Here is a 16,965-nt window from a genome sequence, read left to right on the forward strand (position 1 = left end):
TCATTGGTCTATGTGCCTGATTTTATGCCAGTACCATGCTGTTTTGATTACAGTGGCCTTGTGATAAAGTTTGATATCAGGTATTGTGATCCCTCCTACTTTGTTCTTCTTTCTCAAAATTTTGTCTGCTATCTTGGGTCTTTTATGGTTCTATATAAATTTTTGAAGTGTTTGTTCTATGTCTATGAAATGTGCCAATGGTAGTTTAATAGGTATTGCATTGAATCTGTAAATTGCTTTGGGTAGTATGGACATTTTGATGATGTTAATTCTTCCAATCCATGAACATGGTATATGTTTCCATTTGTTTGTGTCTTCCTTGATTTTTTTCTTCAATGTTCTGTAGTTTTCTACATACAGGTCCTTTACCTCCTTGGTTAGGTTTATTCCCAGATATTTTATTTTTGTTTTTGCTATATCGAATGTGATTTATTTCTTGATTTCTTCTTCTGGTGTTTCATTGTTAGTATACAAAAATGCCTTCTATTTCTGGATATTTGTAACCCGATGTTTTTCCAAATTCATTAAATACATCAGGTGGTTTTTTGGTAGAGTCTATAGGGTTTTCCATGTACACTATCATGTCATCTGTGAACAATGCCAGTTTTGTTTTCTCCTTTCCGATTTGGATGCCTTTTATTTCCTATTCTTGTATGATCACTAAGGCTAAAACTTCCAATACTATATTTAATAGAAGTGTTGAAAGTGGACAACCTTGTCTTGTTCCTGATCTTAGTGGAAAAGATTTTAGTTTTTGCCCATTGAATATGATGTTGGCTGTATGTCTCTCATATATGGCTTTTATTATATTGAGGAATGCTCCCTCTATTCCCACTTTTCTGAGCGTCTTTATCATAAGTGGGTGTTGTACCTTATCAAAAGCTTTTTCCCGTGTCTATTGATATGATCATGTGGTTTTTGTCTTTGCTTTTGTTTATGTGATGTATTACATTTACTGATTTGCGAATATTGAACTATCTTTTCATCCCTGGAATGAATCGCACTTGGTCATGGTGTGTGATCTTTTTGATGTGTTTTTGGATGCAATTACCCAATATTTTGTTGAGGATTTTAGTGTCTATGTTCATCAGCAATATTGGCCTGAAGTTTCTTTTTTTTCTCTCTATCTGGTCTGGGACTTAGGATGATGCTGGCTTCATAAAAAGTGTTGGGGAGTTTTCCCTCATTTTAATTTTTTTAGAATATCTGTGAAGAATAGGGGTTAGCTCTTTCTTAAATGCTTTGTAGAATTCTCCTGTGAAACCATCTGGTCCAGGGCTTTTGTGTGACAGGAGTTTTTCATTACCACATTAAATTCATCTTCTGTTATTGGTCTGTTCAGATGTTCTGCTCATCTTTCATTGAGTTTTGGAAGATTATATTTTTCTAGAAATGTGTCCATTTCACCTAGGTCTCCAAATATCTTGGCATACAGTTCTTCATAGTAATTTCTTACAATCCCTTCTATTTCTGTGGTGTCAGTTGTAATTTCTCCTCTTTCATTTCTTATTGTGTTTATTTGTGTCCTCTCTCTTCTTCTCTTGATGAGTCCATCTAATGGCTTGTCTATTTCATTTATCTTTTCAAAAAACCAACTCCTGGATTCATTGATCCTTAAAGTTCTGCTTTTAGTCTCTATGTCATTTAATTCTGCTCTGATCTTGGTTATTTCCTTTCTTCTACTTGCCCTGGACTGTCTTTGTTGTTGTTCCTCGAATTCTTATAGCCATAGGCTTAGGTTGTTTGTTTGAAATGTTTCTACTTCTGTAGGTAAGCCTATATTGCTATGAACTTCCCTCTCAGGACTGCCTTTGCTCTGTGCCATAAGTTTAGGGTTGTTGTGAGTTCATTTTCATTTGTTTCCAGAAACTTTTTGATTTCTTCCCTAATTTCATTCTTGACCCATTCATTGCGTATAGCATACCATTCAGTCTCCATGATTTGGGTGTTTTGGGTTTTTTCTTCTAGGTTGGTTTTTAATTTCAGTCCCTTGTGGTCAGAGAAAATGCTTGGTATGCTTTCAATTTGCTTGAATTTGTTGAAATTTGTTTTGTATCCTATCATGTGGTCTAGCTTTGAAAATGTTCCATGTGCACTTGAAAAGAATGTGTATTAACTTCATTGGGATTAAGGGCTCTATATATATCAGTTAAGTCCATTTCATCTAGGGTGTCGTTTAATGCCACTATATTTTTGTTGATATTTTGTTTGGAAGATCTGTCCATTTTTGACAGTGGGGTGTTAAAGTGCCCTACTATAATTGTGTTGCTGTCAATATCTTTCTTGAGGTCCTCTAAGATTTTCTTTATTTATTTGGGTGCTCCTATGTTGGGTGCATATATATTTATGATGTTAATGTCTTCTTGGTGGATTCTTCCCTTGAGTATTATGAAGTGACCTTCTGGGTCTCTCTTTATGGCTCTTTTCTTGAAGTCTATTTTGTCTGATATGAGAATTGCTTCCCCAACTATTTTTCCTGTCCGTTTGCATGGAAAAATTGTTTCCAGCCTTCTCTTTTAGTCTGTGATGGTCTTTTGTCCTGAGGTGGGTTTCTTGTAGGCAGCATGTGTGTGGGTCATACTTCCTTATCCATTCAGCTATTCTATGTCTTTGGATTGGAGCATTTAATCCATTTACATTTAAGGTTATTATCAATAGGTACTTATTCCTTCCCATTATTGTACCCAAGTTCCTCTCTATCTCTTTCTTTTCCTTCCTTTCCTTAAAACAGTCTTTTTAGTATTTCCGGTAGAGCTGGTTTAATGGAGGCATATTCTTTTTTATTTCTTTTGATTTGCAAGCTCATTATTTGGCCTTCTATTTTGATTGAGAGCCTTTCTGGGTAAAGTACCCTTGGCTATAGGCCTCTATTTCTCGTTACTTGGAATATTCCTTGCCATTTTCTTCTTGCTTGGAGTGTTTCCTTTGAGAAGTCAGTAGCCAACCTTATTGGGGCTCCCATGTATGTTACTTCCTTTTTCTCCTTTGCTGCCTTTAAGATCCTCTCTTTTTCTTGGAATTTTGTCATTTTAATGATGATGTGTCTATAAGTGGGTCTCTTTGGATAACTCGTGATTGGGACTCTCTGTGATTCCTGGACTCGTGTCACTTATTCTCTCACCAAATTAGAGAAATTTTCCACCATTAGTCTTTCAAATCGGTTTTCTATCCCTTGTTCTTTTCCTTCTCCTTCTAGAATTCCTGTTATTTGGGTATTATTACATTTCATATTGTCTTGCATTTTTCTTAATCCCTCCTCATTCTTTCTGAGCCTCTCTTCCTTTTCTTGCTCTTTCTGGGTCTTTTTTCCTACTTTGTCCTCCAACTTGCTGGTATGATTTTCTGCTTCATCAATCCTGCTTTTGATTCCTTCCACTGTGTTCTTCAGTTCAGACATTGTATTCTTCATTTCCTCTTGGCCCTTGCTGATAGTTTCTATTTCCTTTTTCATGTTGATATAGTTTGTGGTGAGTTTATTGTAGCTCCCCTGTAGTTTCTAGTACCTCATTTTGAGTTCTTTGAATGTCCCGATAACCAGTGCTTTGAATTCAATATATGATAGTTGACTTGCCTCTATTTCATCCAGCATTCTTTCTGAGGCTTCCTCCTTTCCTGTTGTTTGGGGATTGTTTCTCTGACTTCCCATTGTTTGTGAGACTCTTCTTGTTAGCTTCAGCTTCTTAAATTGATCTGTTCTGGCTTCCTGGATTTATGGTGTGAACTTCTGTGGTAGAAGACCTGTGAGATTCAGTTGTGCAGTCTCCTGAAGGTATCTTGATATTCTCTGCTTCTACCTACTCCTTTTTTGTGCTCATGTGATCCGTTGGAGTTGGAGGCAAAATGGTTTATGACAGCAGGAGAGTATTTTATGTTATTTACAGTCACAGCTGGTAGAGAAGAGATAGAAGATCTTTAGGCTATATATAGTTAACTGTAATCTTCAACCCAACTTGCCACTTTTAAGAAAGGATGGACAAAAGATAAGTCTCTTGTTGGGAAGCAGAGGCTTATGAGTTGGATCTAGAAAGCAGTGAGATTGCGAGTGGTCAGATTTTGAGGTAAGGTGAGAGTAAAGAATAGTAAGTAGGCATAGCATGTGAGCAAATAGAATTAATCACTATAGTAATAGAATTCAGGAACCTGTGAAGTGGGCTAAAATCCAAGAGATGTGTTGTGAAGTATATAGTGTTGTATACAACAGCAATTATTTACAATAATATTAGAACATCAATCATATGACAGACTCTATGTGATCTGTCTGAATAGGGGGTATAGAGCTTTGGGTAGTGAGCCAAGGGAAAACAAGTGGCATGAAGTATAGAAAATTAGCAATACACCATGGAGGAAAGAACAGGGGAAGCCTGTCAAATAATACAATATAGCCAGCCAAGACTAAGAAGACTATACAGAAAGAGGAGAATACAAAAATATTGTCAAAATATAAAAGAAATTAGAATAATGAAAAAATACAACTATGCAGCAACTTGAGGCTTCTCTGCTATAGCAGAGTGAAATTTGTCTCTCTGTCTCTATTGTTGAGATGCCACCTCTTTGGGTCCCACTCTGGTCCTTTTGCATTTCCCAGTTCTTTGTGTCTCTTGTGGGTAAAAGAAAACAAAACAACAAACAAGTAAAGAAACCAACACAAATAAAAGGCAGCAGAAAGGAGGAATAAGGCATAAGTTTGGGAAGAAAGGAAGAAGGACTAAAACAGGAAAAAAAGAAAGGAAAGGAACAAAGTATTGAAAGATAAAGCAATAATAAAATTAAAAATATATAAGATTACTTTTAAAAAGTTGCTAAAAAAACAAACAAACAAAAAACCCTTCCCTTGTTGGTTTCAAACTGTCCAAACTGGTTTATCTGCTTGCAGCAGGACCTCTCTGAGGGCTGGGGTGCAGGTGCACATGTGTACACACGTGTACCAGCCAGGCTATCAGACTGGGGTGCAGGTGCCCACACACCTGGCAGGCTGCCTGGGTCCCATGGGATCTGGCATTGTCCTTCCCAGTCCTGTGGTGGGACTCAAGTGCTTCCGCCCCTCCTCTGGATGTCTGCCAGGCTGGGTGGGAAGCAAGGCAAGCTGCCGTCACAGGAGAACACCTCAGTTCACTTTCCAATAAAAACTTCTCCGCAAAGCCTGCCTCTCATCCCAGCCCAATCCCCAGCCAGACCAGTGAGAACTGCTCCTCTCAATTCTCCTGGGCTGGCAGGCTGGAGGGATGGCAGGCTGGTGACCACAGAGTCTGAAGTTGAACATGGCCTTTTGTCCTTTTTATTCTTTCTGTAAACTTAAGCAGACAGGTCTCTGCCCGGTATTGCCCAGCCTTGCTTAGACAGGGAGGGAGAGAATCAGCTCTCTCCCACGGACCTTGCAGCAGGCCCAAGGCTCCCAAATAGTATGTTGCAGACCTGCTGGGTGCCTGGCTTCTGAACCACCCTCCATAGCAGACACTTCTGGTGCTGGTCCCAGACTGATGCCTCTGGACCCCAACTGTGGTGGCGGCTCCAAGGCTCCAAGGCTGTTAGGTGCTGGCCAAGGGTGACGGCCCCTGCCGCTGCTGCTGCTTTTGTGTTTACTCACGTCCCAGATTCCCCACTGACCTATAGCTGTCTGGTCTCTCCATCACAATCTCGGTCTCTTATTCTCATAAATACTGGGGAACTGTTGGTTGATTGTGCTGTTCCTCAGTAGATCTTCCAGGATTTTCTCCCAGGGGTATGGGAACTGAAATCGCTCCACCCCCCTCTGTTGCCATCTTCCCTGGTCCCCTGTGTCTAAACTCTTAAGTCTGTTAATAGGTATATTCTTCATTTCTGACATCAGTACTACTCCACTGTTTGAATTCCCATAGTAAATCATATTGATAGCTAATGAGACCATTTCTTTCTCCTTGTTCTCTATCTTCAAATCATCTTAGCTCTTTATGTTTCCTCATTCTTTGCATGCTAAACTCCAGGTTTAAAAGAAATCTGTTGGTTAGGGTTACATCAAATTCATAGATTATTTGGAAGAGACAGATAATTTTACCACCCTGAGTCTCGCCATTAACATTGCTTACCTCTTCATTTTTTTAGCTAATCTTTTTTTGTCCTTCAGTCAAGTTTTGTAATTTTTGAAACCAGTTGAACCTCTTTTGTTAGAATTATTTCTAGATCCCTTAATATTTTCTATTGCCATTGTGAATGAGACATCTTTTTAAAAATTATATTTTCTAATTTGCTATTATTTAAGTCTAAGAACAGTGTTGACTGTTTTAAATATTGATCTGTATCAGACAAACTTGCTGATACTTCTAGAGAGTCCCTTGGGAATTCGTGATTGATTTAGATTTTCTTGGGTTTTCTTTCTAAATAATTATATTATTCTTTCATTCTTTTTTTCCATTTCTCACATACCAAAACATTCTAGTGTTATTTCATAAACAGAGCAAGACTTCACCTGTTTTACACAAAAGACTCAAATTAGCTCTCTCCTTCATACACATCTGTGGCCACATCTCTTGAACCAAAGGGAAATTAAAAACCAGACCCCTGCCTTTAGGGCCTTGTTCCTANGGTCCGTCTCCTCTCCTCAACCTCTGGTCATTCAGTGTCTGCTATACTCTCTGGGGTCCTGCTGTCCCATATGCTGGGTCCCTGTTGGGTGTTCGCCGTGCTCCTCTGCAGAACAGCCTGGTTTTTCTCTGGCGCGTGAAGGGAAGCGAAATCCTTTGTCCTACTCCGCTGCCATCTTCCTGATTCTGGTAGATATATTTTATTACTTTTAAATTATATATAGAATTTCTATATAAAATTTATATAGAATTTCTTTCTGTTTAAATTGGAACAGGATCTGTTGACATCAGCTTAGTCTGTTATATTGCCAAGGATCACACCTCTAAAATAGTACACTTCCATACCAGATGAACTAAGCATAATGTCTGAGCCCTTTTCCTTTATTGAACCTATGAACCCCAAGATATTATGATTCCATGCAAGGACAAGGAAAAGCACTTTAAGAAAGAAGTCTAAATAATTTTAGGTTCAGAGACAGGAAAGGATATCAAGTTTGAGGAAACATACTTAGATCTGCATCCCCTTCGCTTAGCATATAATTCACACAAGCACTATAGGAGATATTGAGAATTAGTGATTGGATCAACTGTGTATTGAATTAATTATTGAGTAGAATTCTCTTTGGAAAACTTAGTGAATTATTCAGGATACCCTAAAAAGGGGATAATAGTGAACACAGGATGATAAATACTGCAGTATAAATAGACCTCAAAATGTGTAATAATTTGAACAGGATAAAAGTTTATGTGTCTCCTATGTAACAGTGCCAGCGGGTATCCTTGGTGGTGGGTGGCTCCGCTGGATATGGAGATCTAGGGGCACCAGCTCATTTCCCTGTTCAGCCATGTGACTCCATTACCCTGTTCAGCCTCTGGGCCAGTTGTGTCTAGCTCACAGAAAGCCCAGAAAGAAAACACATGGATGAACTGGTAGAACTCAGTCACACGACCACACCTCAGTGCAAGGGATCCTGGGAAATCTAGTCTGATTGTACATTCAGGGAGAAGAGAACAAAGTGGATTTGGATGAGTATCTAGTAGTTTTGGCCATTATTAGTATGCCTCAGAGTACAGGTGGACCAAAAAGGGCTGAATCTATAGTCAAGAAGTTAAACATTACAATATTTCAGGTAGAAAATGGTGATGATCTAAGCTGAAGCTCTGAGACAATGGGTAGAAAAATTAAATTATGTAAGAATTATTTTAAATGAAGAATCAACAAGGTCAGATGTTGAAGTAAAGAATAAACTGGGTGTGTGTGCCTGTGAGCATCCCACATGTAGGAATCCAAAGCAATGAACCTCGCTTTCATTCTAGAAATATTGAGTACAAAATTATCTGTTAATAAAATGAACAATATTTCACAATAACCTCTCTGGAGGTGATTAAAATAAATAAAATATGGTTGTACTCCTTTTTTAAAAAGCTTGCAAACTACTTAGGTTGGATGTGCAAAGTAGGAGGTCTGAACAGACATGTTGACAGGGTGGCTGAACATAGAAATAAAGGAAAGAGACATTGAGGCTACAGGTACAGACCTGAGAGTTTACTCTGCAGTCCTGGAAGTGGCTATTGAGTTGGGGAACCACCAAAAGAAATAATAAAGAAAGAAAAGAGAAGACCAAATAGAAAAGCTTTGCAATGTTCTATATTAGAGAGCTTCCAAAGAGGTAAATACTATCAAGGAGGGAGTGAAAGTCTTAACTGAAAATGGGAATCTTAGGGAGGAAATTCACTAGGCTTGTTTTGGCTAAGACTTCAGTCACTGGTCTTTATGATTAAAAGTCTTTCAATGGCAGTGTATGTACCTGTTACTTCCTGGGTTCTGGCATCATTATGACTTTGGTCATTGGAACAATTATTAATTTCCAAGCTGGCCCTTGTACTAACACAGCTTTTCCACTGGAGTATTTTGTCNAATAAAATGAACAATATTTCACAATAACCTCTCTGGAGGTGATTAAAATAAATAAAATATGGTTGTACTCCTTTTTAAAAAAAGCTTGCAAACTACTTAGGCTGGATGCGCAAAGTAGGAGGTCTGAACAGACATGTTGACAGCTTGGCTGAACATAGAAATACAGGAAAAAGACATTTTGGCTATAGATACAGACCTGAGAGTTTACTCTGCAGTCCTGGAAGTGGCTATTGAGTTGGGGAACCGCCAAAAGAAATAATAGAGAAGAGAAGAAAGAAAAGAGAAGACCAAAATAGAAAAGCTTTGCAATGTTCTATATTAGAGAGCTTCTAAAAGAGGTAAATACTATCAAGGAGGGGGTGAAAGTCTTAACTGAAAATGGGAACCTTAGGGAGGAAATTCACTAGGCTTGTTTTGGTTAAGACTTCAGTCCACTGCTCTTTGTGATTAAAAGTCTCTCAATGGCAGTGTCTGTACCTGTTACTTCCTGGGCTCTGGCATCATTATGACTTCGGTCATTGGAACAATTATTAATTTCCAAGCTGGCCCTTGTACTAACACAGCTTTTCCACTGGAGTATTTTGTCAAGAATTCCAAAATGCTATCATTTCCAAATTATATGTAATAAAATTAGCACTTCATTCTGATTTTCCATTAAGTTGTAAGGTCCCTGAGAGCGCAGACTATGCATTACAGGTTAAATTTAAAAAGTAATATATTGCATTTTTCACATATTTTTTATTTTTCCATATACCTAACAAAGTATCCAGTGCATGCAATATAAAAATGAAGTACTTGTTAACTGATTAAATCCTAGTCGTTTGTGTGGTGGTACTGGAATTAGGGAGTGTGGGCACTTCTGATTCAAAGATTACTCACTTCTTAGACATGAGTGTCCAGGCCTAACTGTCAATTAGTCCCACTGATCAACAAGAATATTTCCCCAAAGTCTTGGCTCTCTCCAGATTTACTAAACTCACCTGTAGATATGAGTTGACTTATCACTTGAGTCAAATCTGATGGATAAAGGAAATCATAACACAAAGTAATTTCACCAGTAATTCTGGATTCCTCTTCTCTTTCTAAATAAAAGAGCCATGAGAGAAGATAACAGGTCTTCTGCCCTGGAGTTTATCCTCCTGGGAGTCAGCAGGAAGCAGGAACAGGAAGATTTCTTCTTCATTCTCTTCCTCTTCATTTACCCCATCACACTGATTGGAAACCTGTTTATCACCTTGGCCATTCGCTCCGACATTAGACTTCACAACCCAATGTATTTTCTCCTTGCTAACCTCTCCTTTGTTGACATCTTCTTTTCTTCTGTAACCATCCCTAAGATGCTAGCCAATCATCTCTTGGGCACCAAAGCCATCTCCTTTGGGGGCTGTCTAACACAGATGTATTTCATGATTGCCTTGGGTAACACAGATAGCTATATCCTGGCTGCGATGGCATATAACCGTGCAGTGGCCATCAGCCACCCACTTCATTACACAACAATTATGAGCCCACGAACTTGTGTCCTGCTATTTGTTGGGTCTTGGGTGGTTGGAAATGTCAATGCCCTTCCCCAAACTCTGCTCACAGCTAGTCTGTCCTTCTGTGGCAACCAGGAAGTGGCCAGTTTCTACTGTGACATTACCCCTTTGCTCAAGCTGTCCTGTTCTGACATCCACTTTAATGTGAAGATGATGTACCTCAGGGTTGCTGTTTTCTCTGTGCCATTGCTATGTATCATCATCTCTTATGTTAAGATTTTTCTCCACAGTCCTACCACCACCCTTGGTGGTATCCCATCCACTAAGGATGTGCTCAGAGTCTTCTCTACCTGTGGCTCCCACCTCACAGTGGTTTCTTTGTATTATGGAACAATCATGGGCATGTACTTCCGCCCCCTGACCAGTTACAGCTTAAAAGATGCTGTGATAACTGTGATGTACATCGCAGTGACCCCAATGTTAAATCCTTTCATCTATAGTCTGAGAAATCGGGACATGAAGGCTGCCCTGGGGAAACTTCAGCAAGAGCATCTCCATGTAAGCAATGGGAGTTCATGCACTGGAGACCGCAGTCACCAGTTAAAATGAACTTGGCAATCCATTCTCAATGTCCTCCCCTTTCAAGGAGCCACATCCACTTTTTCCAGCTAAAGTCTCTTTTTCTCAGATATTTTTATCAGTTTGTGATTCATCTTATTGAAACTGTCGCTTTGTCCACATTGCCCTTCAGCAGAGTGGCAGCACACGATATTGGGTTCATGTCTCAGCTATTGTACTGACTCTCAGAAGAAAGTGGAAAAGGTCTGAAGCTCTGCTTCCACATCCACATTTATGAAAACCATTTCTGCCTGCCACTGTCACAGGATATGAATAAAAGACTTCTTTTTTTGAAGGATATAAATCACTAATCAAATGTCAATTTTTATCAAGGTATTATGGTTATTCATCTCCACTAGGCTTATTATCTGCTGAGGGCAGGTCTTAACACATCACTGTATGTTTCATAATTTTGGTCATATTAAGTGCACCCAACAACTCCTGGTGGAAAGTGGGATGTACAAATGAAAATATCAGTCTCTGAAATGTAATGTGATAGTGATCAGACATAATCATGCCAGACATTATTTACCCACCCATAAAATCTTTAAATAAGCTGCCCTGGGGAGATATTTTTGTTCATGCTCTATAGGGAACAGATCAGCATGGCAATGACAAATGTAGCCCAGTATTGATCCAGAAAGCCGATCAATGTGAGGTGGCACATGGGAGCCAGGTGTGCCGATCAGCTTTCCCATGGGGAATCAGGCCTGCATTGTACCTAGGATGCTATGAGACTTGCTTTTGCTAAAACTCCCTCACCCTGAGTTAAGACTGAAAATGTTTAATGTATATCTCTGAAGCAACTCCCTAAATTCTGTGCTAAGATGTACCAAGGATGAAATGTAACCAAATCAATCATTTTATCATTCCCTTGCATTTACAACTTTTTCTTCTTTTTTGTTATCTGTAAGAAGTAATAACTTAACTAAATCTAGAAATAATGAGAACCTTCTTTGATGTAATTTGACTGGAAACCAATAAAAGCCTGTCCAGGAAAGGGTCGGGGCACTATCCTCTTGAGAGAGTGGTTGTGCTCTCTCTTTTTCTCTGTCGGGGCCCGCCAGACCGCAGGGGATCACGGACAGAGCCCCCACTGTGAAAACGGTGGCGGGACTTGGTTTCTGGTCCCCGGAGCCGGCGGGTATCTTGACATCTTCCGGACCTTCTCCTTCTCAGCCTTGAAGGCAGGAACAAGGTCTTGGCATGTGCGTCATGTTCCAGGAAAGAGATAATCTTGAGGACACTGCTATCTGTGGGCTAATGTTCTCAGGATGTGAGAACATCTTGCCCTCTTGATAGCCTTTGGTAATGTACCAACTTTTGTAAAACAGCATTGTTCTCGGGCCACTGTAGTTCTGCATATAAGCCAGCAGTTTCTTGAATAAACTTGCCATTTGCCAGCCAGGAGCACATGGACCTCTCCATTATTTTAATTAAGTTAAGTCCATCGCCTCACTTCGCGACCACCTTGCTGCCGCGGGCGGCGGCATTTCTCCACAGAACTCAGGAGTCTGTGTGAATTTGTGTACCACATCTACAACACACCGACTTCGGAGGGCTGGAGTCTGCATCAGTTCTCTATTGTGGATTAAAAGAGACTGTTTCCAAAGAGCATAACACTCTCCCTAAAATCTTTCTAAAATGGCACTCACAAATAGTTACTGCATTTTCAAGTAATAATTATTCTAATGTAATTAATATTTTAAAGTGCTGATTTAATTAACTATAAAATGAAACAAAGCTACAATGACAAAAATTCGAGTATCAAATAATAAGTGAAGAAAAGGGGAAGTATTAAAAATTCAGGGAGGTGGGGAGCGCTTGGGGTGGGGAGGGGGAGGGGGAAAGGCAGAAAACTGTACTTGAAAAACAATAAAAAATAAATGATATGACTGTGTTTCTTCAGATTGGCCCAGGCTAGGTGAGGCTTTACTTCTGGGTGACCTGCACTGATTCTGTAGGTGATGTCCCCAAAACAGAGGTGGTTAACCCAGCAGGTCAGTAAGTACTCACTGAAGAACTCTGCTAACATATGATTTCATTCTATTCATGAAAAAATTGTAAAGCTTTTTCAAAATATTAATGAAATATAAATGATCATCCTTAAATATCATACTCTCAAAGAGAATAACACTTTGAAGAGATGGATTGAGTGTATCTAAGAGCAGAGTGCAAGTTGCTTCATTATGTACTATTTTAACTACCAGTAAAAACATAAAATTATTACCTTCTACAGATAACTCGCATTTCAGAGAATTGTCCATGAATATTAGAAGATGATGTTATTCACCTTTTAATGCTTCCTGAGCCTCTAAAATACCAAGGAAGAGAACTAACCGAATTATTCTCCTTTTAACCAAAAGCAATTTGATTACAAATGCACATGAATCTGTGTGTGAATGCATTACCAAAGCTTGGAGGGAATTGTCAAATCTGGCTATTAAAAATGTTACATAAACATATGGTCTGTCTCTCCCCATGAGAATATGAAACTGAACATATGTTTTGTTCTCCTGTAGCTTCAGCTCTTGGGGCTAACATATGAGGGTGGACCCAGAAAACGGAATTTATCGAGATGTTTTTTCCATACTCAATAGTCTTCAACTCATTGATTCTGATGCCTTCTAGTGCTTCTGCCATTGTTTCCTTCACCCCTTACACAGTGACAAAGCATTTTCCTTTGAGGACATTTTCATCTAGAGAAAGACATAAAAAAGTTGCTCAGGGAGAGATCAGGTGTATAGTGAGAGTGGGACAGGGGTTGTGCTCTTTGGGGTTTTTGGTAAAAAACATGCTGTGCAGTATGGGCAGGTGCACTCATAAATAGCTCATAGGAAATGGGCAACCTTACTGAAAGACTCTTCAAAAAATGCACTGGTGTGGAACACAGCTTCTCACAACTGGTACACTGACACACATGGGTTCCTAGAAAACTCACCTAGCACGAGAAGCCTGTACTACAAAGGGCCCACCCTCCAGAAGATAATTCCACATTTTTCGGTCTACCCTCATATAATATTTATTTACTGCATTGTATTAAATTAATAAATGAATCGTACAATATTATGTGTAAATAATGAGTGCAACAAAGCTACTTTCTTGTTGTAGTTAAATTCAAAAAAGCCAAATAGTTTGAGATATTTCAAATATTTTCTGCAGTAAGTGCAATATTAAGTGCCAAGAGTGTGCTATAAAAGAAAAATGGGAATGTAAACTCTTAGAAGAACTTCATACCATAAACTACTCTGTCTAGCTGACATTATATCTCTGCTTTAATTTCAACACAGAAAGCTGACCCCCCTAACTGTATTTTCTACAGTAATTGTAAGAATCAATATGCATGTTTATACCTTTAAATGCAAATAAAAATCATTGCTCCTATATGTAAAGTCATTTTCTCAGCCCTCTCCCTTTGGCTCTGTCAAACATGCTTTCCTGGAGTGATTTTAACCCTATCATTGAAATTACTTCCTGTACCGATGTCCAGAGATGGACCAGGTCTGGAAGACTAAATAGCTAGTATGTCTGTTTGGGTCAGTGAAGGTTCATTCAAGAAACACAAGTCGCCCTGGCTGGTGTAGCTCAGTGGATTGAACATGGGCCTGTGAAGCAAAGGGTTGCTGGTTCGATTCCCAGTCAGGGCACATGCCTGGGTTGCAGGCCAGATTCCCCAGTAGGGGATACATGAGAGGCAACCACACATTGATGTTTCTCTCCCACTTTCTCCTTCCCTTCCCCTCTCTCTAAAAATAAATAAATAAAATATTAAAACAACAACAATAACAACAAAAGAGACACAAGTCACATCTGGTATGTTTAAAACAAGAAGATACAAAACAGGGAAGTAGATACATAGTTGTGTCCTGAAAGAGGCTAAAGGATGGAAAAGACAGATACCAAGGTAACTGAGAACTAACTAACTGCAGGAAGGAGGTACCTCCCCTAATTACAAAAGGGAAAGGTGTGGTACCAGAACCCAGGAGCTCAGAAAAGGAATGACCACCTATCTGATGCTCTGAGGGGAGCTGCTCAACAGCTGCCACCTGGGCTTCTCCTGCTGAGGTGACCCAAACTTTTATTCCTGAGGTGGGATCTGATTCTCAATCTTGCTTCTCCTTCTAGGTGGTGGGTACCGTACTTGCCATTAACCTCTGTTGGTGGGGAAAAAAACAATAGGCATGACAGATATAACTTTAGACGTGGGCCCCATTGCCCCTTCACTGAGTCTCAGCCACACGATGTCCTTAGTAATTGGTGAGTGTTCCAGCCAGAAGACAAATCTCTTTTCCCAAATGGCCCACAGAGACATGTGGCAATTTGACTGAATCTTACCAACATAACAGTAGTATTTTAAAATGTAAATCCTAATAGATTGTTGTGGATAACCTTTTAGAAGGTTACAAACAGCTAAAGTAACCCAAAAAAGAAATTTTCTTAGAATAGGTATAAATGAAAAGTTGCATGAAAAACAAAGTCAAGCAAGAGGAGCATAGAATTGAGAATAAGAGGAAATTCAAGAGGAGAGAGTTAGGAAAATGCAACTAAAGAGAGAGTGTAGTTAGATGTAAATTATTATTAAGGACTCGACTTCCAGGTTGCATGGTGGATCTCAGGCACAGGTCCCCACAAGCCAGATGGTGGACCAGTACTGTTCCAGGCCTGTAAGGTACTGGGCCACACAGCAAGTGGTGTTCTTGAACATAATGTGTTTGAATCATCCCCAAACCATTTCCCCATCCCATTTCGTGGAAAATTTGTCTTCCATGAAAATGGTTCCTAGTGCAAAAAAGGTCGGGGACCAGTGGTCTAAGGGCATTTATGGTATTATTCATATGGATAAATAGGAAGACAGATGATAGATGATGATGATGATGATGATAGACAAATAGATAGATAGATAGATAGATAAAAGATGGATAGATAGATGGATAGATAGATAGATAGATAGATAGGTAGATAGATAAATATAGATGATAGTTGATAAAAGGTCTCTGCATGGAGAAATGATGACAATTTGCCTTGAGGTGAGACCGGATAGATAGAGAGAAGTAAGGGATTAGGAAAAGGTGGTGAGAGCAGGAGTTTAATTTGGCAGATGTAAAAAACTGAAAAGCTCCAAAGAATTTACAGCAATCTAAACATGCAGTGAACATAGAGGTAAAGGGTCTAGATGCCAAGGTAGGGTGAAAAGAGAAACAATTGAATGTGGGCTTTCTCCACACCTGTTTTTCCTCCCTCGTGCAAGCTGAATGGAACTAGCTCAGAGGCTGAATGGGACACTGGAGCCTCGTGGTGAAAGGAGCCACCCAAACCTAGGGTCCTTGCAGGCATTACTACAGAGAAGGCATAAGCTTTTATTCTGTATAATCTCTTATACATTTTGAGATCTATTCATTACTATGGTATTTGTTATGTTCTACTGCGCTATTTATTATCGTTTTTCCAGGGTATTGAGTAGATTTCCTTTAGAGAAATTACTGAGTTATTGGGTGGTTATGGATGAGGGAGAGCTAAGAGTGTCAAGGGTGATACCTGAAGTCCAGAGCAATTTTATTGATTATTTTGGAAGATCATCATTTCCCCCTTAATTTTAATATTTCTAAAACTTATTATTTTATCACTACAATATTTTAAACATATAAAATAGACACACAATAAAACTTATTTATTTTTATTTTATATTTCACATGCATATATTTAACATACATGTTTTATATTATGCAATTTATGTATTACAGTTCAATTGCATAACCAGTTCAAATTACTATAACAATACAGTCTGCTGTGCTTTTCAGCTAATCCAAAAAGGAGACAAACATACAGCTTGATATCAACTCTACACTGTTCAAGTCTCTTACTTCTCCCATCAGAACTCTCATTCTGAATCAAAATTCAGTCCTTCTATAAAAGTCTCAGGTTTGAGGCTCATAATTCTGGGTGATTTTATCTATTTCCATAACTTTGCCTATCAACTTCATTCTCAGATCCATGCTCTGTTAATGGTACTCCAAAGTTTCATATGTCTCAGTCTTCTTTTTATTTGGATATCTCCTTTAAAAGATGATCTGGAGGAACTAGGTTCTCTTAAAACACTCTTGTTCATTATTTTCATTAAAAGCTCAAACTTAGTTTTCTTTCTGTAGCTCAACTTCAAAACCTAGAAGATACCTTCTTGTTGTTTAAATCCCTTGTCTGGTCATTCTAATATCTGGGTCATCTCATGGCTGGTCTTCATTAAATGTCTTTTTCTCTTACATCATAATTAAAATGGCAAAATTCCAAGACAAAGAATCTTAAAGGCAGCAAGGGAGAAACAGGAAGTAACATACAAGGGACCCTGATGAGGCTAGCANTACATTTACACAATGGAATAGTAGATGGCAGAGAAAAA

The 16,965-nt window shown here is 39.0% G+C and overlaps 1 protein-coding gene across 1 annotated transcript; it reads left to right on the plus strand.

The window, feature by feature from the left end:
* Positions 1 to 9,572: 9,572 nt before the first annotated feature.
* Positions 9,573 to 10,562, plus strand: LOC118986251 (olfactory receptor 1A1-like). The gene has a single exon (XM_037045033.1). It carries the CDS (start codon positions 9,573 to 9,575, stop codon positions 10,560 to 10,562), a length of 990 nt encoding a protein of 329 aa, XP_036900928.1.
* Positions 10,563 to 16,965: the final 6,403 nt, after the last annotated feature.

The sequence above is a fragment of the Sturnira hondurensis genome, unplaced genomic scaffold, assembly GCF_014824575.4.
Source record: "Sturnira hondurensis isolate 20B ecotype Veracruz unplaced genomic scaffold, ASM1482457v3 Scaffold0004248, whole genome shotgun sequence".
NCBI lineage: Eukaryota > Metazoa > Chordata > Mammalia > Chiroptera > Phyllostomidae > Sturnira > Sturnira hondurensis.

What these genes read in the sequence shown, in the direction of transcription:
- LOC118986251 (XM_037045033.1), top strand. Translation starts at nt 9,573, where the DNA reads ATGAGAGAAGATAACAGGTCTTCTGCCCTGGAGTTTATCCTCCTGGGA.